Genomic DNA, 26,341 nt, shown 5'->3' on the forward strand with positions numbered 1-26,341 from the left:
TCAGAGCCTTGCCAATGTTTTAAGATTCACTTGAATTTTCCATATAAGACTTCAGAAGAATTGACACGTGAATTTTTTTCTCTTGAAAACTAGACCTTATATTGAACAGTGCAATAAACAAAGGCCGTGCTGAATTATGCCAATGAATTATGCAAAAGTATCCCTAAACGTGGTCTGCTTTATGTGGGCTCCTATCAATGGAAACTGCCCTCTTGAACCTAAAATGAGATGAGTACCTTTGGTTATCTTCAAAACAGGAGCACAGGCTCTTATTTCATATGGAAAGCGTACAGTCTTTTGGATTGTTTTATTTTCAGCTTGTTCACTTAGGGGAATTAAATAAGTTATTTATATCATTAGAAACCTTTTCATGTTTACCATATTTCTCTATAATTTTGGCACAAGAACATCATGGGAAAGAATGCAGATTATTTAATATATAGTTTGAAAAACCTCTTTCTTCTCTTTTCTGTTGATAGGAATAAAATTGTGTTGCCTGAACATGAAATGAATTATTCCTGGACTGCACTTGTTTAAAATGCATGGCAAAATTCTGTTCAGAAAAAAAACAGTTAAAGCTGTTCTTTTATTGCCATAATAATTATGCATTTGCAATGGTAGTAACATCTTTCCTTTCAAAGGTCGAAGCAAAAGTGTTTATTACGACCTAAGAAAAAAACAAACTAAAAAAATAATGCCCCTCAGTCCTATTTTAATTTAAATTGAGTTGAAAGGAAACTGCTAATGTCAGTGATGCCTGAAGCATATTTTGCATTTGATGCACTTAGTTTATTTTTGTTATTCCACAAATGACTGTGCAAGGTTATGAATTTGTTAGGAGAAGTAGACTTGTAACTCACATACAGAACATTTTGGAAATGTTTGGTCAGTAAAAAGGTGGTATATGCTCTGGTCAATTATTCTTGCTAAAAAGTGTCAGAAGTGTCGTTGTCCTGACAGCATCTGCTATTTCTGCTTTTGTATAGACATTTTAGCATTTCTTCAAGTATTAAAGTACTACGCTACTTGGCCATAATGGTCAACACACTGATCATTACTGCACTGGTTTGATACTCCTGTGGAATAAGGTCTGAGCTGACCCATGCCAGGGTGGCTGAAACTGTTTCCTCGGAAACCTGCTCCAAAGCCTGTAGAAATCAAATAAACTCTTTCTATCCACCACAGAAAATGAGTAATGACATAAAGATGCTTTGAATAGGTTGTTTACAATGTTGCAGTACAGAAACTTTTAAAGCATGAAGTACTTGAGTTAAAGGATTAAATTTGTTAAGTGGAGGTATCAACAGCCATAACACAGACACCCCTCTGTGTGTAGGTGATCATTTTCACCTGCTTCTAAAAAGCACTTTTGGAGTATTGAAGGTTCTCTGCAGTTCAGCTCCTGCCACCATTTGTGATGTCTCTGGGCTGTTTCATCTGGTTTCCTCTTTGTAAGTTTATGCTGTAGCAGGAGTTTAGTGAGGTCTGTCACGCTAAGTCTTAAGGAAGTAGCCACATTCCTTCCACTTTAACTCAGAAAAAGACGTGCTGAAATTATGTCTTTCTTTTACATGAATAGCAACAGGTAATGAATGTAAAAGTGTGTAAGTGCAATACTGGAACTGCAGTTCTGCTGTGCTGAATATACAGCTCTCGACACTGCAGTCCTTCAAAATGACTGATCTGTGCCAGGTTCCCTGGACTTTTCACTACACAGGCACTGGGCACCATTCCAGAAAGCTCAACAGACTCAAAACTCATGCTAAAATTAATTTGTTCATGACTTCCTTACAGGGAGTCAATGAGGAAGGGGCTTCTTATGAGCTCTCTCTCATCTGTGTGTGTCTGTCTCTCTCTATACACACACACACACACACAGGGCTATACATGTGGTCACAATTTAATATATGTAATGGGATAACTTTGCAGATTACATGACACACATTCAGAGACAACAAAAGACCTTCTGAGGTTTTCAAGGTTTGTTTGTATGCTGGTGAAAGAATTTGCTTAGAACTTAAAGAAGATACTTTGTCCTGAACGTGGAATATTAAGGTTATCTGTCCCAAACTTGAACTTGGGGAGAACTGCACAGAGGAAATGAAGGCTGTCTTAAAAAAACTCAACTCCATAGTTTTAAACATGGAGATCATAATCTCCATGCTTAAAATTTAAATTTTGAAAAAGAGACAGATTTGGTTTTAATTTGTCTTTCCGGTAGGTATCTTGGTTTTATTATTAAGGAACATGTATAGTTCAATTCAGCAATACATTTAAAACCACACTGAGTTAACTAACAATTGGAGTGCTTTGTTGAAATTTTTGGTCTGTTTAATCCAGTGTTACTTCCATTCTTACAAATATGAGGCATTACTAAACAAAAATTTTTGCCCTAGGACTGTGACTAGACTTAACATTTCACATGAATTTTCTGCCACAAGTGATCAGAAATATAGAAATAGAGAGGAGGAACGTCATAGAAATTCTAAGTGCACAATCCTGAGCCTACTCACTGATCATGCAGAACCAGTCTGTTAACTCTGCCCCTGACCTGGAGTTGTTGCCAGCTCTTCTGTAAGAAAGTTTTAACCAGAAAACTTGCATCAGTCTGTCAGCAAATGCACTGTGCAAGGTTTATGCACAGTATAAAGCCATTTTTAGAATTTACAGTTCTTTTACTCCCCTGTGGTTGCTGCTTGAAGCACGGATGATGAGTGTGGAGTGATGTGTTCACAGTTCATAGCTGAGTTTTAGGAAAACTTGAGACAATGAATGGAAGCTGGTACTCGGTAGATAGAGAGCAGAGCAGGGAAGCTTCCAGTAATTTCATTATATTTCAGTGTTTTAACGCTGTTCAGAAAATGATCAGGAGGTCTGACTTTATTTTTACCTCAGTAAGAAAACTTGTTCAAAATGTGGGCAAATTATTAAAAAGAGAACAAATTCCCGGGAAAAAAAAATCCTGAAAAGGAGAAAATATGAACCCTGTTTTTCCAAAGTTCTAAGCCCATAAAATAGCTCTGTGAAGAATATTTTGGTTTTAACATGCAACGAAAATAATTCTCTAGTGCCTCCTGTGCCGGTCTTTCCCTAGGCAACTGCTAAGCATGTGACGAGTGAGACTATAAAATTAAAATTATGATACACAACGTTAAGAATTATTTTGCTCATTCCCTACATTTTCAGTAGGTATTCAGTACATATACTCGGAAAGGGTTTAACAGAAAGGGTTTAACAGAATGGAAAGGGTTTAACAGAATGTCCTGGTTTCAGCTGAGATGGAGTTAATTTTCTTCACAGTAGCTAGTATGGGGCTGTGTTTTGGATTTGTGCTGGGAACAGTGTTGATAATACAGGGACGTTTTAGTTGTTGCTAAGTAGTGCTTACACTAAATCAAGGACTTTTCAGCTTCCCATGCTCTGCCAGGCGCGCAAGAAGCTGGGAGGGGACACGGCTGGGACAGCTGACCCCCACTGGCCAAAGGGCTATTCCACACCATACGATGCCATGCTCAGCATGTAAAGCTGGGGAAGAAGAAGGAAGGGGGGGACATTTGGAGTGATGGCGTTTGTCTTCCCAAGTACCCGCTATGCGTGATGGAGCCCTGCTTTCCTGGAGATGGCTGAACACCTGCCTGCCCGTGGGAAGTAGGGAATGAATTCCTTGTTTTGCTTTGCTTGCATGCACAGCTTTTGCTTTCCCTATTAAACTGTCTTTATCTCAACCCATGAGTCTTCTCACTTTTACTCTTCCGATTCTCTCCCCCATCCCACTGGGGGGGAGTGAGCGAGCGGCTGGGTGGAGCTTAGTTGCTGGCTGGGGTTAAACCACGACACAGAACTATTTAAAACGTTTTTTAAAAAAAAGTTTTCTCAGAGTATTGTTTATGCTGCCTCGTATTGCTGGAAAAAAGCCTCTGTGTGTGTATGTGTTTAGGGAGGGGGTCATACATTGTCATTAATGTGTTGATTGTGCAAGCATTTAAGAATTTAATTAATGGTAAATAAAAATGCCCAAATCGAGTTTTCCTGTCAATACTCTGTATTCTGGTTGAGAATTATAATAGCTATGGGAATGTATTACTGATCCAAATAGGAAAAGATGTCTTCTTCTGCTGGTATTTTCACCAGACAGATATTCATATGATATCCTGGCCCTTATTACCCTTTACAAGCTTTTGTTAAGCTTATGAGAAAATAAGGTAAAAAAAAATCCCTATTCTGCAAGCTTTTAACTGTAATAGCAATTACTTGCAAGTAGTGACTTTTACTATTGTGTTACTAGCAATCTGGTGAGCCTGACAGGGTATCTGTCTTTATGGGTATAGGACAACTGTTCAAAACGTTAGTGGAACACGAACATTTACGGTCTGGTCCAATAGTCCACTTCATGACCAGTGCTGACTCACCCATGCAGAGCCATAGAGAAGAACAACAGACAGAATTACCATTAGTGCTTCATAGGAAGCACGCTAAGAAGCATGCTATGTGTATAACTTCATCTACAGTGTTACAAAACCAGTTTTAGGCACGTGTAACAGTTTGTGAAGTCAGGCTCTAGCTTTATTAGGATTGGTTTGCATTTACCCTGTTAACAAGGATATTTCATACTTGCCATAACTTGTCAGAGTTAAGGATATCATAGTAAGAGGTCCCCTGAAGCAGAATCAGAGGAAACCTATCTTTAGTTATTAATTTTTGCAAGTAACTTTTACCTGTTGCATTTCAGTACCGAGCACGATTTGGGAAACACTTTCCACTGGAAAGGTAGTGGAGAGAAACATTTTTTATTAGAAAATATTTAATACTAACCTCCCTCCAAACCAGGATATATTCTGTAAGTGCCAGTCTTGAGATCGGCCTCTTTTAATGTATTTACTGAGCAGTTTACCACAGAAGAAAAAGAGTGTGCCAAGTAAGTTTGGTGAAAACACACTTTTGTGCAGCTTTGCTGCTACAGAGGCATCGCAGAGGAAGAACTTGGGTGTTGAAGAACTGCAGGAGGAGAAATGCAACTTCCAAGTGCTAATCATGTACCTAGTGTGGTCCCTGTAGTGATTGTGTCTCTAAGTGGGGTCATGGCAGTGACATGGGGTCACAGAGCAGATAGAAACTGCTGGATTGGTACTGTGCTAGTTTTGGGGATTGTTTTACACTGTTCATCCATAGGTAGGATCATATTTGGAAAAATTCTGGGATCTGCTGAATTAAGGACTAATAAAATTTTCTGCTGTGAGTTATGGAATGAACTGTTGTGAACAAATGAGGAGGAGACAGATATACTGATTCATTACAGCATGAGCAGGTCATCAGTTTAATGAAAGGAATAAATGAGATATTAGGATGTTCCAGATGAGGCATTTTCAATGGAGACAGGAAGGTGTTATTACCACTGTGTAGGACCATGGTGAGACTTCATTGCTGGCATTCCTTGTCTGGTTTTGGTCACTTGTTGCATACAGAAGTTGTTATATAAAAGAAGATGGGAAGCACTCGTTTCATTTATGCAATGAATGTAAATAACAGCTGAGAGAGGATATGGCTATAAAAACATCTGTAGATGTGGCACCAGTGAGGGATAATAAGTAATTAATTAAGCTAACAGAAAATAATGGCATAAATAGAGCTGTCCATAAATAGATTTAGCCTGGAAACTGGAACTCTAGGAGTGGTGAGATTTTTCGAACACTTTCCATTAGATGTAGTGATCCAGAAGGCAAAATGGTTTTAAGATGGAGATTTAAGATTATATCAGAGGAATTCTGTTAGGGTTGCCTGTGATGACAGGTCTTGGGCCCTGAGCCTGGTTCCTGTCCTGTTTTCATTTAACATTTTAATATTGAAAGAGACAAACTGACACTCAAGGAATAAGTGGAGAAAGCTCTGGACACAGTTCAACATCTTCCAGTGTCTGGCAAACAAGGGATGAGTTTGCTTTTGGAAGAGCCTTTAAAAGCTCCTGAGAATTCCTTCTTCCTGGGTTGTTTTTTCTTTACTTTAAGCAAGAAATGTGACAGCGTCAAACACAACCACAGATAAAACTGATGTTTAAAACTTGCCATGTCTCATTGATATGAAAATCTTCAAATGGATTTAATTCTAGAGTAGTTTCATAAAATTTAAGATATATGACTAGGTGAGCCTAACTTCAGAGGAGACTGACTTAAAAGTATGAAATCATAAAGTTAGACTAGTTTTATGATAGGGAAAACAAAGAGAGATTCAGAGCTAATCACTTCAGAAACTTTTAGTTCAATTCTTTGTATTTCATGTAGAGGAAAGACATTGTATGAGCATAACAAGCTGCCACTGTGGGTGGTATTTTTGTCACACCTTCAGGTGCCTAAGGAATAAATCAGTGGACATTTCTATGTAAGGACTGGAATACTTAAAAAGCATCTCTGTTTTTTTTGTTTGTTGACTGACAACAAAGCAGTGGAATGTACAGAACTGGTGCTAGCTGGGGTAAATTGTCCTTCACCCTGATATTACTTAGTCTTTTTGCTTTTTGAATGTGCTGAACAATGCTTGCTAAATTTATGAATGGCTGCACTGAAGTACAGCTGTGGTTTTCCACCACGATAAAGCTTTGGGCTACAAGGCTCTCATAATGCATCAGCATTTTGGATAAATGATAATTCAACTGTAACTGTATGAAATTTCAGATAGTCGAGCAATATAGCCATCCACACAATATAAGCCATAGTGCTATTGTCTGTTAGATCACTGAGACCACCTGTTCTTAAAATAGGGTTTAATTCTCCAGCTTCCTTTTCTCTGTCGTTTCTGTTCTAGCGTACCCCTATCTTTTCTTCTCCATTTTATTTTAATTGTCAGTCTCTGCAAAGTCAAAGAGCAGACCCATTTACAGAAGAGGATTACTGATGGACCAAAAAAATGACACAGGCACCTATTTTTGGCAGGAGGTATATATTATTCATAACAAGTTGAATTTCTGCACCTCATTACCCCATGATAGAATGTGTAGGTTGTTTCACTTATCACTCTCAGAAATGTAAAATCAACCAAAGGGAAGGGGTACCTTCCCGGGGGGAAGTGCATGTGCCACTTTGTGTATGTTTGCACAGTTCTGGAGTAGGCACCTTGTCAATATGTAAGCAAAGTGCTCCTGCATCACCATGGCAGTCCTTTCTGTCCATGAAGCACAAGCACAAATGGATCTACAAGGTGGAAACATTCATGCCCCATGAATAAATAAGTGGTGGGAAAGGTGTGGTGGCAATACAAGTCTCTTCTACAGTCTGCTGTTACACAGCCAGTCTGGATGAGCTGTAACCCAGATGCCTTCCCCCTGTATCTGTGTGCTCCAGAATTTGGTTCTCTTTGCATACTTAACGTGGAGAAGTGAATATTTAGACACATGTGCAGCCTTGGTAGGTCATTACCTGAATAAAGGCAAAAAAAATCTGTGGTTATTACTGTCTGACTTTTAAAAAACATTCATAGGTGATGATTCTGTATAGACTAAGATGTCAGCTGTGAAGATTTGGCTATCCCTTGAAGTCTGTAGTACAAAGCTGTGTAGAGTAGTTGATTGCAGCTGGTGTTTTTAATGGAATTTAGGATAATCAAGTTATATTGAACTGTTATATTAAACTGTTTGACTTCCTTATGCCATCTCGAAAATGGAATATAACATATAAGTTACTGGAGATTGGAATGCTGGTCCTCATGCTGGGAAAAGCTAGGAGAAGATGCATTGCTTAAATAACTGGGAAGATATTAAACTTACCATGTCTTTGTGCAGTCCCCTGGGGTAGCAATTATTTTCCAACCTTGAAGAAGTCTGAACAAATGTCTAGGATAAAAGTGGAGTTTCAAGATGGTGTTGGCAGGAAATAGGAAGTCACATGCAAGACAAATCCTTGGACCCAGAGTGTCAAAACATTTTGCTTCTTATGGCTGGATGCAAACTTTCACATGAGGTTTTATGAATGGGGCAGTATCTAACTAGTCTGTCTGTCTAGACTTAGTGGTTGCTTGTTAACAATAAGGATCTTTGATTTCAGGATTGCTTACCATGTGACATGTGAGTTCATAGTGTAATATTCTCATCACCTATTTTTGATGAATAAGCTTTATATTACGAGTATGGTCTTGCTTTTCCAAATCTGTGTCAGCCTTTGTGGGTGCTCATAATTAATTCAGTGCTCCACAAGTTTTGATGCTACACTGTAATGTTTTGGGCTTTGACTCTCTTGCTTCTTCTTTTTTTTTTTTTTTTTAACTTAACAAAATCTGCCCCTTAATAAACTACTCCGTAGTAAACAATTCAGTTTCTTTCTTTCATTCTGACCTGGTCAGCTACCTTTTAATGCCAGCAAAAGTATGATTATTTCTAAGTAGTGCTTTTCTTATTTTGTGCAATGTAGTATAAAATGTATATTAACATTATTTCATGTCATGTATTCATATGTAATGGTAAAAATATGTAGGTAAAACAAAGGAAAAAGGAAAATCTGCCTTTTTAGTTGCACTGAAAGTCAGTGAGAAGTCAGGAATAATATGCTGAACTATATTTTTATAGCTGTACTGCTATGTAAAAAAGGAACATAAGGACATAGGACAATTCCTCCTGGATCAGACAGTTGTCCATCTATCCTACTATTCCGTCTCTGACAGTGGCAGTAGGAGGTGCTGTTTAGGGAGATCCCATGAACCTGGCCATTTTCCATCTTCTATTTTCCTAATACTGCCCCAGCATCCAAAATTGTATTGGAGAGGGGTGCATCCCTGCTTCATCCTTTCAGTATCTATTTATTAATTTATTGCCTGTTAATTTGCCTAATCCCTTTCTGAACCTTCTGAGGTCATAGCATCTGGCAGGAGAGAGCCTCAGAAGCTCTTTACTCTTAAATTACCCTCTCTTAAAGTACTCTCTCTTCTACCTGCTTTAAAGTGATCTCCTATTAGTTCTTGTATTTCAGGATTTCGTGATCAACAGTTCGTCAGTCACTTTATTTATCACCTTTGTGATTCTGTAAACCTTGATCATCTCATCCCTTGACTTCCTTCTCTCTGAACTGAGAAGTCCAGGCCATTTTAATCTCTTCAAAAGACCTTTGATCATTTTAGTTGCCCTTCTTTGGACATTCTCTAAATCCATGAAAGGAAAAAAAAAAAAAAGAGAACAAAACAGAGAAATATGTGTGAGTGTCTACATGTGAAGTGTTCATGCAGTAGTTCTTACAGAGAGCATTTGTTCAGATCCTGTCCTGTTGCTTACTTCTGTAGTCTATGAAAGAGGGGAAATATTTCATGTAAGTGTTTCAGAAAAGTATTTAAAATTGTTGGGATGCCTTTTTGTAATATTTACTTGTAGTCCTTTAATACTTCACCTGGGTATTTCTGTTTATCTAGTAAAAGCTTTTCACACAGTAATTTTGAGTGATTTTTGAATTGACATGTAACCGTTCTGACCCTGACCTGGAAAAGTGTGTCCCGCTGTCTTACTTGATTTGGCTTCTGACACCATGTAATATTTCAAATTCATATTCAGAAGTGGTTCCCGTGACATCATTATTCCTACAGTCCCACATTGTTTTGAATATTATTTTCTCTTCAGATGGAAGTCTTAAGTTTTCTACTTTTTCATTTTCTCCTCCACTGTGTTGCATATACTGTATTAACTAATTAAATAGATGCATTTGACTGTAAATAGATATGGGATGTCTACTTTTGCTGTCAAAATTTATATATATAAAACTTTAAAAATTTCCTTATGTAGTTAGGCTGGTAAACCTGGCCATCTCTTTAGTGATTCCTGTAATACTGTGAGTCACTAGCAAACATTTGGGGTTTTTTTCTGTTTTTACATGCAAATTTGCAAAACAATTTTGATATTAGAAAAATGTGGCTTTTACTCAATCTTCATTGCAGTAAGAAGTTGAGATGACACCTCAAGCTGTGTTAGGAGAAGCAAAGAATACAGGCAGAGGCATAAGTATGGAGGAATCATGAAAATTGCTGAAAAAGATGCAGAGTGATGTATTATCATAAAGTTAATAGTTAGAGGTAAGGGGAACTGTAAAGAAAAGATATAAAAGTTAAGGAGAGTATTTTCTGTTCTTCTGTATTCTTCCTATTGGGACAAGGTAATGGCATCTTCTGTTGAGAGAAACACTGTTTTTTCAGAAGACAGTTGTATCAGAACTGCATCTTTTGACAAAGACAACAGTAACTGATTGATTTTATTTATAGTACATGATTATCCCCTCTTACAGGTTAAGTAAAGTTGGAAGAGGAATTGGAACAGAAAGTTAGACAGAAAAAACAGAGTGTGGAGACAACATCTGAGAGCAAGTCTCTAAGTATTTGTGTTGAATATAAAGAACACTTTGGCCTAGTAAAACTGATAGTAACATTATAAGCCACCTATATGAACTTATGTATGACAGTTATGCATGACAGTACTGAAACTATAATTCCATCTTGTGAAAATGGGAATAGCAGGAGAACAAATGATGTTCAGCTGAACATCAGTCAGTCCCATGCCAGGAGCTTTAAGAAGAAGGGGTAATGCCTGCAAAGTCCCCACATGTAGTGAATGTTCAGAAGTTCAAAAGACTGATGTCAAGCAAATTTAAATGGGTCAGTCCATGAGACATTTGATCTGTCAAAAAAAACCAGTAGTGGTAGTAGTCTCATGCAGTCCTGAATTTCTAAAAATTTCAAGTCTTTGACCCTTAAAGATACTAGGCATGACTTTGTGTTGCCCGACCTGTAGTGCGTACTGTGAAATTCTTTGAATCCTTTGTTCTTTGATGTTGCTTTCAGAAGGATTCAGGGTGCATTGCACAGTCACACATATGAAGTGACGAGACTATCTATCAAACTACTAACAACTTTCCCAAACTTAAAGTATTTTCTTGGCAAACATCGTTTCTTTTAAAGGTCTTACATGAACTGTTTGCTACCTTCTTAACATTAAATACCATTTCGAACAATCCTAATCTAACATCCTTTGCACTGTATCATTGCAGAATATGAAACATGCAGTCAGCTATTTTATATTTCTCCTTCATTATTAGTGCAGCCAGTACAGACTTTCCATATGTGTAGATATCTGCATGCTAAATAGCAAGAAAAACAGATGATTTCTTTGTTTGAATAAAGGAAAAGCAATAGCTCTGTTACCAGAGGCAGGCTGAGTGATAGCTTTATTTGGATTCCAGTCTATTAGTTCATCTCCATGAATGACCAATTATGATTCATCTTTCCAAATACCACTTACTTCATAAATCCTGCCAGAGAGCACAACAGTGGAACTGAAGAGCTGTCATGGAGCTCTGCCAATAAAGTCACTGATGCAGTTACAATATATCTGCACATAATTTAATGCCCTTGTTGCATGTGTTGAAGGCATGCATTCCACTACTCTCACTTTTAAAATCCTTTAATTAAGGATGCTACTCCTTGTCTCTTGCATATATTTAGAGTTCTAAAGAGGTGCTGTTTTTAAAGTTTTCAAGAGATTTAATTGGACCCTTCATAGCATATAGTAAAAGCCAGCTTTTCTCTTCAGAGACCTTTAGTTTTTATGACATAAGATGTTTATTTTACTTAGTCATTATGACAACAGGTGCTGCAGTTCTGGGATCTCCTGGTTCTCCAAGTTAGCTTTTAATAATTTTCTTCCCACACTTGCTTTTGCAAACTGTGTCTGTTACAGAAAGTGATTCCTCGGTTTGTCTTTACGATCAGACCCCAGGCATCCTCCACTGAGTATTTGCTTCCTCTTTTTCACTGGCTGAAAGGGCAGTATTGGTAATAGCACAGTTAATTGACCAGTGAAATCTTTTTCTGCTTATGCTCTGTAGGAAAGGTAATTTTGTAACTTTGAAAGTACACTTCTGGGTAAGTGCCAACATGCATGGCAAAGACTGTAATGGTAATGTTGGACTTTTATGGATAATGTGAAAGAGTGAAATGCTGATCTTTTGAAATGCTTTCAGCATTTCTGGACGTTAGTCCAATAATTTCATTTTGGGGCAAATATGCAAAGCATACTGGTTAGTTTTCCATGATGATTTTTCATCATTTTCTCTCCATTCACATTCCAAATAATCTTTGAACTGTTACAAGGCAATAGTAGTGATAATGCTAGTCAAACTGCATTTTGCTTCCTTAAGAGAGGCTAGTGTTTTGCCCTCTTAAAAAAGCTATGTAAAAGCAAAAATAAATAACACCTTTGGTTTCATTTGAGGCATTGCACATCATATTGTAAAGCTGTCTAGGCATGTCTACCATTCTGACAACTGAAACTTGCCAGCTTGCACTTGTCTCTTATGAGTCTGAAGTTGTATGAAGGAGAAAATGATCCTAATCTTTCCTTTCATGTATTCTCTGCCATAACAACTTTTTCTGTGTAATATGTGGGGAAAAAACACTTTCATATTCCTGACAGTGTCCTGAAAGAAATGGAAACATCAGTGTTCTTCAGTATTTGCAGAAGATCTCCTATTGTCTCAGGACCCAATGTGCTGCACTCTGCTATTGCTACAGTGTGGTAGCATATAACACTGTTCAAACATATTCACAGTATCAGGAAGCAAACTAAGCAATTGAAAATGTGCTCATCATTGTGAGTTAGAAGTCTATGTCTGGGTACCATTTTTTCAAATCCAAAAGGTTAAATGCATTTTAGTATGAAAAAAATGTCAGAAATAAAAAGTGGAAAGGCTACTTTAATAAAGAAGAAAAGTTAGGTTAAGAAAAAGAATGTTATAAGAAAGAAACTTTCATGGCACTGCAACATCATGAAAACTGAACTGGAAATAGTCAAATAATCAGTTCATAAGCAATCCACAGTCTTGTTAAATTAGGCAATACTTACAGTGAAAAAGATTGAAAGAAAATAACTGGGGAAAAAATAGTTCGTATTTCTCACCCAAAGCTATTGATTTAAAACCTAAATTATTGAATATGAACAGGCCGATCAGCACTCATCTCAAAGATGCATGGGCCTTAATCTACTGAAAATTACAGCAAGATTCACTTTTCTTTCAGTAGGATGAGAATCTGGCTTAAAAGGAGCTCATGGTTTGCTAGCCCATTTTGTTCAAAACTCAATATATTAGCTCTGTAAAGGCTAAACATTTGGGCTTAGTTTCCACATATCAGACACAGTATATGCTGATACATGTGGAATAAGAAGTTAAAATCCAAATGTTACCTTTATTTAATGACAAACAGTAAAGTTACAAAAAGAACAGGTAGTGAGCATAGAAGACTCGTCAAACTTAATCAAATTTTTTATTGAAGTAGATCTCTCATTACTGTTATTTCAAGTGAATTAGTGTTTCTGAAGGATTATACTGCGATACTTTGCAACACAATTGCAGATGATATCAGGATTCACTTAGTGAGATTTAATGGAACAGTACCTTTCTCTTAGCTTTGAGCTGCTCGTGATATTTGTTGGACGTGTCGCCTGGTATTTCTCCTCCCCAGAGGGTAATTCCCACTATGGAATAAGTGATGCCCATGACAAGCAGTGGAAAACAGTAGACCAGCACAATCACAATGACATGATACCTGCAATGAAAAAGTGTTAAGCTGATAAGTGCTTTCAGAGGAGCTATACCAATGGAATGGGCTGCTAGAAGTCAAGAATGCTACTGTAGCACAAAGCATGTTTTATGTTGACTGGCTAGTCCTTGATGTTTTCACTGTCTTTTTGAAAGTCTTGAATTGCACTGCAAATTTATTTACATTTTAATGCAAGTGCTTTATGGGGTTTCTACTTCTGATTCTGAACTTGCACTAGCATAAATTAAGAATGACTCTATAGTTATCATGATCAGTGACTGCAGAATAAGGTATGTTTGTCCATACCTATCTGAATTGATTCAATTATTGCACAGCCAAGTATCCTAAGGGCAAGTTAGGCATTTTGAGCTCTAGTCTGGACCATAAAAGAAAGAGGGAAATAAGTATTTAAATGGTATATTTATACAAAGGCCCTGATAAGTGTTCTGTGTTACACAACGTACTTCATATGGCAGATCTGTTGCACATAGGCAACACAGATCTGTTGCCTACGTGCAACATAGTCATAGCTGCTGACGTAAGCACCGGGAAAAAAAAGATAACTTCTTTTGCCTCCTGTTAGTACCTGGTTAAATGCCATCTTCAGATAAAATCCCAGTGAATGATCAGTGAAGAATCCCCAGCTGTCACTGAGACTGACCTTACTGCCCTGAAGAGAAATATCTGTGCATGGCTCCTAAAGTGATAAAAATTATATATGACCAGGGCCTCTTTCACCTGCCTGAAAGAGAGCAGAAGGTCAGCTTTGATGCTGGATGGGTACACAGGCTTTCAGCCTTGAACACAGATTTCATCTTAAATGCCAGTGAAGACATGAAAGGGCAGATAATGTTTCTACGGCTAGGTAACCACTTATTCGTAATTCTGCCAGAGGGACAAATAGGATATATTCAATTTAACTGACTGTTATTCTACACTTGCAGAAACTCAAACCAGTTATAGGTTTTACAGTTTTCTTATTTGGACTGATATCTGAGATAAGTAATTGTGATAATGTAACAGAATGAACTGGGAAAATCCAACCCTCTCATGAAGAGATCCAGAGGAAAAAATCTGATTAGGACAGGAGAGGCTGGAAATACTTGTTTTCCTGGTTAGGATGAAAAGGAAGCTTGCTTTGAATTGCATGTTCTGTCCCCATTTCTGACCATCTCTGTCTGTATAGAAGTAGCCATCTTAAGTGAAGCAATGATGGTAAACATGCAGCATGGGATGGAGAACACTCATAGAAGAAGAGAATAAATGTGTTCCACTTATCACTTAAAATGGTCTATCTTCCTAGCTTAGAAAACTTGCTTTACATTTCTCAGTGATCAATGCTGTTAGTTATTCTGCATGTAGAGTATCTGCATGATACTCTACAGCTTTTGCCAAGTCCATTGCAAGTGTAGACACCACCATGCACAAGTTTAAAAGAACAAAAGCTTACGTAAAATGCTGTTTTGGACCACCTGGCCACGCTACATAGCAAAGAGTTCTCCCAGGCATCACCTTGGTTATGGAGTATAGGCACTGGGGAAAGGCCAAGAGGAAAGCCAAAATCCATATGCTCCCAATGACCACTTTGGTAGCAGTTGCAGAGAGCCTAGGTTTCAAGGGATCAATAATGGCCATGTATCTGTAAAAGAAAGCAAAAACCTGTGCGTAAGAAACCTTCAGACATTAGGATGTACCTAGAATCAACCAAAGCTTAGGGTTGGGAGAAGGATAAAAACAGAGATATTTGTCTTCCTGGAGTTCTGATGGCATTGTTCTCTTTGGGTGATTCAGCCCCCATGAAGGCAGTGCTGGAAGAAAAAGAACGTTCATTGAATATTATTTTAAAGCTGTGGGACACCCGGTTAACCATATGTATACCAGTAGAGCAACTATTTCTCAGAGAGTTAGTTAATCCTGTTACTGCACAACCTGATTGAAAAGCAACAATGCAGCTGGATCCTCTGCTACTCTGCTACATAATACAGGGTTTATCTCTAATTAAAATATTAACAGCCAAGCTGTCAGGATTATTAGTCATCTGTCCAAAAGCTACAGGAACCTGATAACTCCACATGCATTTATTTCAGTAGACATAGACTGACTTCGGATCATCTGCCAAAAAGCCCCAGACTGCAACTGGTTCGAGATTGAGAGGAGCCATATAAGCATTTCCTTGGGCAATGTAGGAGTGATAAAAACACCAAGAGAAATAGATGCATAAAGCATGAAAACATCTCATTTGCTTTCTCAGTCCCTGTGTTCTCAGGTAGGATAGCATTCTTCTTGCTGCCCTATAATTGTATTGGCAATCCATGTATGCTGATAACTTCAGAAGAACATGCAAAAAATAATTTAAAAGTTTACTCTAAGTAATTACAATTTAAAAGCTTAGGAAAAAAGAGCAACAGGAAGGCATCAAGGCAGACAGTAAAAGAAAACCAAGTCTTGTTTTCTGTCTTTTGATCTCTGTTACAGATGCAAGAAAGGAGACAGAAATTTTGTATTTTATATACTCCATATCACATACTCATGTGTTTTTCACATTTTTCTTAGCATGACTACTGCTTTGATTTCTGGGCTAAACCCTGAATTAACGTATTTTCCACCAACTTCCCTGATCACACTATTTTGTTTCATTTAACAATGACCAAATAATGACTTGCAAAATCATTACTTGTATTAATTAAATAGGAACACTGTTCAAAATTTCTTCCACTATTAGGGGGAATGCTGATACGTATCAGCCAGCATCACATTTAAAGAAATTTTTGTACTTCTGTAAAACCAGGGAGATAACTGGCTATATGTATGTCCCTATTATGTTACCAATATAGCATACTGAATAACTAACTACATGTTCTTTAATCTGACATCCTAATGTTTTCCAAAACAACATAAGAAAATGGTTTTTACATTAATATTTTGCTTCAGATCCAGAGGGTTCCCAAAGTACATTAAAAAATCCTTTTATTCATGATTGAAACACAATGCTGTTTGTGAGTTAATGTAGGAGTTAATGGATCAGCAACGTAAATCAAGAAATTTCCATGGAAGTATTCAGTGTATCTATGCTTATTCAGCAAACTGAACATCTGCCCTTCTGCAGCCATTGGTAGCATTGACATTCTACACTGTGTTTCCCAAACCATTGCTTTTCTGAAATCAGAATTAGAACAGCAATGATTTAGAAGCTCCTCAGGAATAACCAGGGCAAGTAAAAAGGAAACTAACAACATTAAAATATTCTTTTCTGTGTTTCCTTGTGTTTTTTTATTTTTATATTATATGAAAACACCTGAAGCAAATAGAAAACTGGGATGAATATGAAAACCAGCTTGAATGTTTTACTAATGAGAGTTTTCCAAATTTCTAGGAGAATGTCTGGATCAGTTTTAACAGCTTGTCATCAGCCACAGGGACTAGTACTAATTCTGGAAGAAGCAAACTCATTGCCAAAGAATAATTATGGCCCATATACTTTCACTCTCTTTCACAGTACACATGTCCAGTTATCTGATCATCTTTGACAAGATAATTGGAGTATATCAGTGGTTTCCTAAAGGTCCTCTTTGTTTCCGTTGTAGGTCTCCAGCCTTCATGCCTGGTTACTGCCCTTATCCCTGCCTGTTTCAGGTTTTAAATACAGTTAGAAAGTCAAACCACACTTATTCCAGCCTACATGTGTAGAGCAAATATTGTCAGAACTTTCCAGTATTGCTTCCCTCCTTATGTCATTTATACCTTCTAAAGGAATTGCAATAAGTAAAAGATGTACTATGGCTCTTCATCTACTCTTTCTCTACATTTCTACCTCATATAAAGACGGATTGGGATAGATTCAGAGACTATTTTCTGTATGGAAAGTTACATAGGCAGTAATAGACATTGTATAGCAGGACTGTGGAAAAAAAATCACTTTGTCTCATCAGCATTTGTAGCTTTTGTGCTATTGTTGAGATTTTAGGTGTTGCTGTGGGGCTTAGAAGTTATAAAATCAGTTTACTTTACACTTACAGAGAATTAATTATTTTGTAGGTAAGCAAGCATAAATTAGTAGATCCTATTCCAAAGTGACACTAATATGCGATTATTGTTATTTTTCTTGTCTATGTTTGTCCTTTCAACATTCATAGATAAAAAAATTTCAAAGCCATTCATGATGTTTACTTTTTGTGTTCCCATATTCTGCCTCGGCTTTAGATCATGAGAACCCTTCTTATACTGTTAGGTAACTGCTTGGGTCTGTGCTTCCAAATCCAGGCAGGATTTGAATTGAAATCCATCGAAATCAATGGATAAGCTGCTATTGATTTGAATCAATCATTTTTTGGATGAATAAGTTCTGTTCTACTGCAATTAGAAGAGTAGCACTCATTTAAAATGAAGGAAGGTGCAACATGTCCTAATTATTACAGTACACACCTAGGTTCTAGGCAGATGTGCCCAAGATTTTTAAGTACAGATATTAGCTACAAGACAATAATAATAATATTCATAAGATAATGCTCTTGATAAGAATTTGTGCAAGTAATCTTCTGCATCCATATTTACCTGCTACAGCAAAAAAATTTCATTCAAGATATTCCTACTTTTTGGAAATTTCATACTTGAGAGATGGGTAATTACAGAATAGGTATTTGTTTTAGCAAAAATAACTCCGTTTGTAGTTAACCATCAAATATGTGATAAATCCAACATCTGCCATCATAGTGGTACTCAGCCTCTAGTAGACATAACTGTGCTAATACCATAAAGCATCTAAATGCTGTCAGAAACAGAGAGGATCTAAAACAACTTGAGTTCTGAATCATCAACTTCCATATCTAGAATTTCAAGCCTATTCATTTTGCATTGTTTTTACTGCACTTACATAGTTCTTCTCAGAGGGTAATTAGTTCCCTTCTCCTTTACCTGCTTTTTGGTTTTTTTTCAGCTAAACTGGTGCTTTGGTATTGCATACTAACTATGAAATAGCTTTATGCAAGTGCTGGGTGTCTTGCCCTGAGAGAGCAGCAGATCTCATGAAAATATACATCAGTTGGATTGCTGCCCTCTGCCCCCTAGTTCCCTTCTCCTCCAAAGAGTAAGTACAACTTGGTAATGAAGATAAGTTTGTAGTCATGAGTCCTGTCTTTCAAATTGAGCTAGTTTGAGCCAGATACTGTCCAAAATGCTTGATGATCTTTACCTGTAGTAGGTGATAACCCATAAACAAGTCATCATTTTCACATGCTTGTGGGACTCTTGAGGCATCTCCTCCTAGCCTGGAATCATTCCTTTCAATTGCTAGGTTTCTTCAGATTGCACGTTGACATTATTTTATATGCTATTGTCAGATTTCTATTACATTCACATTATTCTTATTCCCAGTTATATTATTCTTATTCCAAATAGGTACCAGCAGTAATTCTCTTTGTCTAAGATAAAATTCTGTTGCTTTATCTCCCTGTCTGGTGACTGCCCTTTAAAGATGTGGATTGTTTGTGTGAAATGACTCATACAGCTGTAATGATGGAAATTTTAACTATTGGCTGGCTGAGTGAGGTAAGTCAAAGGACAAGGATCAGATGAAAAGCAGGCTAATTGTCTTTCTTGTTGAAATTTGAGTGATAAGCCAACAGCCTAGCTTTTGCACAAGATAGATTACAAAAATGTAGCAGGCAGTCATTCTAACAAACAAGATGGGGAGGAGGTGAAGGAGCTTTGACCATTCCCTCAATAAAGTCTTTGTGCAGGAAGGGCTTAGCTGACCAGAGAGTGTTGACAGCTCTCTACTACTGAGCCTTTGATAACAAATCTAATTTATTCTAATTTACCAGTACACTAACAATTACAATGAAGTATCTAACTTGTTCCCTAAGTGGCTTTTCTTAGAAACAAAATTGCTTAATTAACACAGTGAGTTATTGCTTTATAGCTGCAGTTGTTACACTTGCTGAAATTTGTCATATAAGTTTGCTAGCATTTTCCTAGAGAAGCCATCATTGCCATAATTAAGTATAGTGGAAAATGTGGAATGACTCTCAGTTGCAGGTTAAAAACCACCTCCTTAGCTGAGCTGTCTCTGGATGTTAATTGCTGTAGCCAAAAGAAGCCCAGAAGAGAACGGAGTCCTTCCTGCACTGTTAGCTGTCATGTGCAAAGGAGGCTTAGCCATTCCTGCCTATAATTCTGTTTGCTGGAAAGGTCATCTTGCCATTACTGGTACCTAAGGGTGGTAAGTTGTTTGTCTATCTCTTTAGCCTCAACATGAAGGAGCAGTGGCTAATTTTTCAGTTGGCCCTTGCCCTTGATCTCTGTCCATTTTGGCCAGGGTGTTTCCATGAGGAATGAAAGCTCCTGCTAGCACAGGCTAGAGGTTCCATGCTTAGGTGTTGCTCAGAAAATTAGTGAAGTGAGGAGGCTAAGTATGGAATAATGTGTATGTATCATGCAAGATATTCCCCCTATATGTTCCAATTACCCACAGCTGACAACTGCCTGTCATCTTTCATGGTGTAGCTCTGTCATTAGGGCTCATTTCCTTACTCTGTTTGATACCCTTACATATATTTTGTATGGCAAAGTGCCAGTTACAGGGGGGAGCTGCAGGCATGCTGTCTGAATTGTGCACTGAATGGTGCTGAACATGGTGTAGAAAAAAGAGGATTGTGTGAGTAGGCCAGGAATGAAAGGGAGAATGATGAGATATGGGATCTGGAGCAAAAAGCAAAAGAACTGAGACTGGGGAACAGTTTGCTGAATGCAAAAATAGGAGTAGAAATGAAACAAGAATAACGAGAAACTACTAGGAGGAGAAGCAAAGAAAGGAGAATTGTAGAATAATAGCAGATAGAAATTGGGTTGAGAGAGGAGAGAATAAGAAAGGAAACTGGGGTGATGTAAAGGCAAAAGACATATGAGAAAATTCAGCCCTAGTGGACCGGAGATTCCAAGGTAAGTAGAACTGGTAGAAAAGCACAATGTTTTGACAGTAGGGCTCTCTGGTGGCAAGCCCTTTCGCCTCTGCAGGTGTATGGGAGAGAACTCCCAAAGAGTTGTTCTCTCTGTGATCAGCCAACCATAAACTGCGTGCAAGGGGAACAGGGGGACTTCTTTGATGCTCCGATGTCATCTGTCTTAATGACTGTTCTGCTTCTCTGCTGTTCTTTCAAGTGTCCTGAACTTATGCAGTCCTTCTCAAGTCAGTGGAAGTGGCGAGCGCTGAGGCCCTCATAGGTCCACGGTGGTCTGTGATATTTATACACAGACCTTGGTCCTCCCCACACCTCTGTCTCCAAGGACACTAAAAGGTGGTAGGCATTTGAGCTGAAGGAGGATTTATAATGGCTACAAGCAACTAAAGGCTTGTTACACTGCTGAAAAGCATTCTGTAGCCACACAAACATTATTCAGTGGGGTGCTGTGCCAATTTGCTTTGCAGTCTTTGGACATTTACTGTTCTGTCAGTCACCAGGCTGGAGCAATGGAACCCCCTGCCAAACAAAGGGCTCTGAACTCTCACTGAGGTAATTTGATTTCAGGATCGGACTTCTAATGCTTTCTCACTCCAGTGGGAGCTGCTGATAACGCCACAGATAACTTGTTCCACACAATAAAGCGGGGATGCTGAACCTAAAGTACACATCAACTGAAAATAATTAACTCATTATGCTCATTTACCACAACAAGCAGAACCCATTATTACCCCATCCAACATAAACACTAACACTTGGAAGATAATTATAAGATGGAATATGCACATTTAGAAATTTAGAGTTGTAAATATGCGCAGGTAGAAACTCAAGCCAACACTTGCAAGAATGTGCATTATTCAACATCTGTACCATGTTCTATGTATTGCCCTAAAGCATTTTTAGGTAGCACTTTAGTTTCATCACTAGAATCATTAGCACATGATTTTGTTTGCTGCAATCATGCTATATCCCACTGTCATCACTTCTCTTCCAGCTTTGGATTGTGTTAGTCTGTGTCCCTAGCTAATTACTACTGAAGTCAGCAAGAGGCTTTCCATTGAACTTAATGAAAAATCAGTCAGGCTGCAAGATATAATGGCTGGTGCTTCATGGTGTGCTTGCTGCAGCTTGCTTCAAGACTGTTTTCTTATCTGCTGGGATCAGAATAGATCTAGGTTCCTTCAGAACTACTCAGTTTGTCTGGAGTCTACAATTTATTGTTCGGTACTTGTTTCTTGGGTTCATTAAATCAAGAAAACCTGTTTTCTCTGAAACTATAATAGAGACAGTCCTCATTTGAATAACATTGATAAACTCTTTAAGCTAGTGGTTATAATGACAGCATAATCATGTAGCTCTGTTACAGTTTGCAAATAACACGAGACAAATAGCTGGTAAGTACAATAAAAGATTCTGAAGTATGTGTATTACAGTCCTGACAGTAGAAAAGGTAAAAAAATAATCCCAATTTATCTTTTTGTAAAACAGCGTACACTGACTAATACAGGCAGGAAAATCTTCCTTCTTTAACACATTATTTAGAAAATTGTAGCAAAAATACATGACATTTTTTAAAACAAAATTATGTTCAAAATTGGATCCTACAAATACCCATCTGGAGACACAGTTGGAACCCTTTAATTATCCTAAGTGATTTGTTTCACCTGTTTACAGTGTGTTTATAAACTCAAATGGGGGGAAAAGTAATCAATTCAGCCCCAGACTGTAACAGGAAATTGGGACTTGACAAAGGAAGAGACTGACAGAAAATCATAATGCTTACATATAAGTAGCTCATCAACAGCAGACAGCCGAGTGTACTTCCTTCGCGAATGCACAGATGCTGTTATTCCCTCAGAACAGAAGCTGGTTTTGAAACTTTGTATTTGGAATCAACTGGTAATTAAGAAACTTAATTAAACAGGGAAATTGCTATGATTCCCTGCCCTTATTTAAAACATTGTTGTGGAAAATCCTACAAAAGGTAGATACTTCTGTAAGGTAGAAACAGTAGACTAAAAGGGATGGAATGAACCATGAGATTTTAGAGGCATTTTTTGTATGATCAAAACCAAATCTTTAACTTTTGCATTCTTTAATCTTTATTTTCTACCTACTAGTGCAAGGCTCTGTCTTTTCTTGTGGGAGTGGTCTGTATTCATTCATTTAGACTGACTTTCTCTGCAGGAAGAGTGGCTATGGGTGTTTTTGTAGGACTGTCTCTGACTGTTGAGTAAGACTGGTTTTGGTGGCCAGAAGGATCTCCAGTGAACAATGTTACTGTTACGCGGTGATCACCTGAAAGCTAACAGCATAAAGAAAGAGTGTATGACAGCATGATAGATAAACAAACACATTGTACATTTGAGAGATCAGTGGGCAATATCCCAGAGGGATAACTTGGCCTTGATTTACCCAGAGGCACACGTGCTGCTCTTGGTGAATGGCTGTCGTGCTTTGGGCAGGGGGTAACACTGCAGTTCTTCTGAAATCAGGACTAGCGTCCAATGCCTTGCTTTTGGGTACCTCTTAACAGAAACCTTAAAACAGGAATATTGAAATTCTTCAGTATAGCTGTGTTCTCATAAACAGGGCAATGCTTTCTATTTGAGGAACAGTTTGGTAACTAGCAATGGGCTAGATTTTTATAAGTATGTAATTGATTTTACACAATGTATTCTATACCTATGCATATTGATAGAAAAGGGATAACACTTCCCTTTGGTCTGTCTTATAAAATGATGGACTCTACTGACTGCCCCTGGCAGAAGGGCTTCTGTTTCTCCTGTTCCTTGAATACGATCTACCTGGGCTATCAAGGACCAATACCAATGCAGTCTGTAAAAACAGCTCCATCTGCACAGACTACAACCCACTCTGTTATTGCCTACATTTCTGACACTGTCATCTGAAGGGCTTCTTTCTTGTTTCTGCAGTTATTTTGAAATAATTTTATTTTAGGTAAACACAAATATGTGGATGATACAAATTTCTCTCCTGGTTGGTAAACCAGTCAGAAATACATGCATATAGGCAATAATATTCAAGAAAAAAAAAAAAAAAAGACAAAAACCCCCCAATCCTTGACTATCTTTGAAAAGTACTGCAGGCCACATTACATAGTAAACCACAGATAAATCTTTTAATAGTTTTCATTAACCTATAAATAAGGGCACTGAGAAAATGTATTTAAGGCTAAGACTGTCTAAAATGAACTTCTCATGTGAACATATGGTTCGAACTTGTCAGATGTTGTTTCCTGCCTGGAACAAGAAGACTTGGGGCTAGTCACTGTTGTAAATGTTGCTTATACGCCTCAGGATATTGGCGTATCAACCTCATTTTTTTCACTGCATCTTTTGAAGGCAGCTTCTTAAACAGAATATTTACTCAATGCAAAACAAAGAAGAAAAAAATAGCTGTTATGCCTATATTTATTCCCAAACTGTCTCAGTATCTTATCAATAACATAACTCTGATGTGAATTTTGATGAAAAGATCCTGTCTTTTTGCCTGATCATTATGAGTTTGCACCATAGCAAGAAATGGATTATTTTTTCTGTGTCTCTGACAGTCTGAATCTTGTAGCCATTGCACCAGGATATTCTGCAGAAACTATTTCACCTCTTTTCTCAGAAAGAAAGAAGGAGAATTGTCAAACCCAGAAAATCATTTTAGGCCCCAAAATCATAAAGAGTCCTTTATGTTTCACCTCTTGATTTTTGAACCCTTAATGCTCTCCTGTTCGGCTTTTTATCTCCAGTTCTGGGGACTGGTATTTTTAAGAGGGCAGCCTAGATACTGGAATCCAGAAATATGATGTGCTTCATTTTAAAATACAAATTGGGAAACACAGAGAAATGGGGAAGGCATTTCCTATTTGAGTTCTATAGTTTGACTGGCAAAGTAATAATACTAATAATAGTGATAATTTTAAAAGCATATCTGGCATTCTTCCCTTCATGATATGCAGTGACCAAGGCTGATTCATGAAGTCATGATTATGAATTCATTATGAAGTTTGGAAAAAAAGCTGTATTGAACTTTAGTTTGGGGGTAGGGCAGGTAGTGTTTTGTGTAGTTACGTGACACCACAGGCAGGTAAAGCTAACTAACAATAAAATGGCATCTTGCGAAAAAAACAGCACAGTGAGTTTACAGATACTTCCCTTCATCCATTTCTTTAGATGAAAACATTCTTAGGTTTGAGGGGGAGATCTCTCTGGGGAAAATAGCCTGCAAAGCACAAGAAACCTGAAAAGAAATCCATCTAGCTTTTTGTTCTTCTTGTTCCTATGTTCATCTCTCTCTCCCCCGTCTTCAGTGCAAATTCTCTCTTCTTTTACACAGAAACCATTTACTTTGAGACAACAGAACTTGAGGGAAGGAGAGTGAGAGAAGGGCGAAAGGCTGCAATTCTGTTTGGGCTGTGCTCTGTGCAGGGGACGGCAGCTGGCTGGGCAATGCAGGTTTCCTGCCTGCCATTCCTTCAACCTCCTCTATTCACTGGTGAGCCAAGCACAAAACACTTGGTACCAAGCACATGTACAAGAATGCAAGTACCAGGATACATCTTGGTGTGCATCTTTTGCTGACGCCACTACCATATGACCACAACATAGGGTCTTGCCCTGTACACTCCATATCCTAACCTGTTAGACATATTTGAGATCATTTTTTCACATACACATTTCCCTATACTTCAGTGTTTCTGAGCACACAGGACAGGTAGCAGATACTTAACTCCCAATTCAGATAATGTTATTCTACATCAAAGATGGTCGTTTATAGTTTGGCAGGAGTATCAGTTTAAAATGTTTATGGCACATGAAGGCCTTAAGCAATTTGTCCCAGGAACAGAAACTCATGCAGAGACAGATACCAAAATATATTCTACTGGAAAGATAATACATTTTTCAATGTGCCAACTGCCTACTTCAGAATTTCAGTAACAGATTCATTTATAGGGCTTGTGGTATTACTTTGTGACAATAATAACTGCTCTTACAGCATGCACTTGAAGAGAATGAAGAGCCTAAGTGATATTTTGAGGATCTGAGTGTGTACATGTGATGAATTTAGGCTTCATTTGATAAATTGAATCGTGTTTATGCCTTGTAACTGTCTTCTGTTACAAGCTTGTGTCATATTACTTATGCTGGAGTTTAATGACTGTATAGAGGGATTATTAACAGCCATCAGTAACTGAACAATGTCACAGAAAAGCAGAAAACTGACCCAGTATATGTGTGCTTCTGTAGACATATTAGAAGTCTAAGAAATAAGGTGGGAGACTAGAATGACAAGTTTTGAATAAGGATATTGGTGTAATAGGTGTAATACTAGAAACTAGGTAGGAGGAATGTAACACTGTAATACTAAGCTTCATAAAAAAGAGGAGATTGTGCAAGAGGAGGATAAAACTGAATGTTAAATATAGTTTAAAATCAAGTCAAGTAAAACAAATGTATTCATGAATAATATAGAATTTTGTGGTTTGAAACTCCAAGCATGACTCTGAAAAAATGAACTTCAGGATAATACACTCAGCTAATTCACAGTAATAATGTCACATGGTGACATCCCAAAAGAAATTAGAAAGGTTGTGATAGTAGTAATAATAATTATTATTACTACACAATTATAATAGAAGATATAAGTAACATCTGTGCAGACATAAGATAAATTCTTGGTCAACATTAATGACTACTCTATGAAGCATCTACGAGGAGAAGCCCAAAGTAAACAAGGAGCTCTTGAGTTGGTCTTGAACAGTGTCTATGGTCAGGCTTAAATGTTATTATTCTTTGAATAGTGTCTAGAGCATGTCTGGT

At 37.7% G+C, this 26,341-nt stretch overlaps 1 protein-coding gene across 1 annotated transcript in view; it reads right to left on the reverse strand.

Annotated features, from left to right (window-relative positions):
* The window catches only part of TACR3 (tachykinin receptor 3), a 41,389-nt gene that overhangs the window by 9,604 nt on the left and 5,444 nt on the right, over positions 1 to 26,341 (reverse strand). The window contains exons 2-3 of the mRNA XM_072862274.1: positions 15,002 to 15,190; positions 13,407 to 13,557 (exon numbers count right to left, since the gene is read on the reverse strand). Of these exons, the coding sequence (XP_072718375.1) occupies positions 13,407 to 13,557; positions 15,002 to 15,190 (340 nt within the window). The remainder of the gene's footprint in view (positions 1 to 13,406; positions 13,558 to 15,001; positions 15,191 to 26,341) is intronic.

Source organism: Ciconia boyciana, chromosome 5 (genome assembly GCF_034638445.1).
Source record: "Ciconia boyciana chromosome 5, ASM3463844v1, whole genome shotgun sequence".
NCBI lineage: Eukaryota > Metazoa > Chordata > Aves > Ciconiiformes > Ciconiidae > Ciconia > Ciconia boyciana.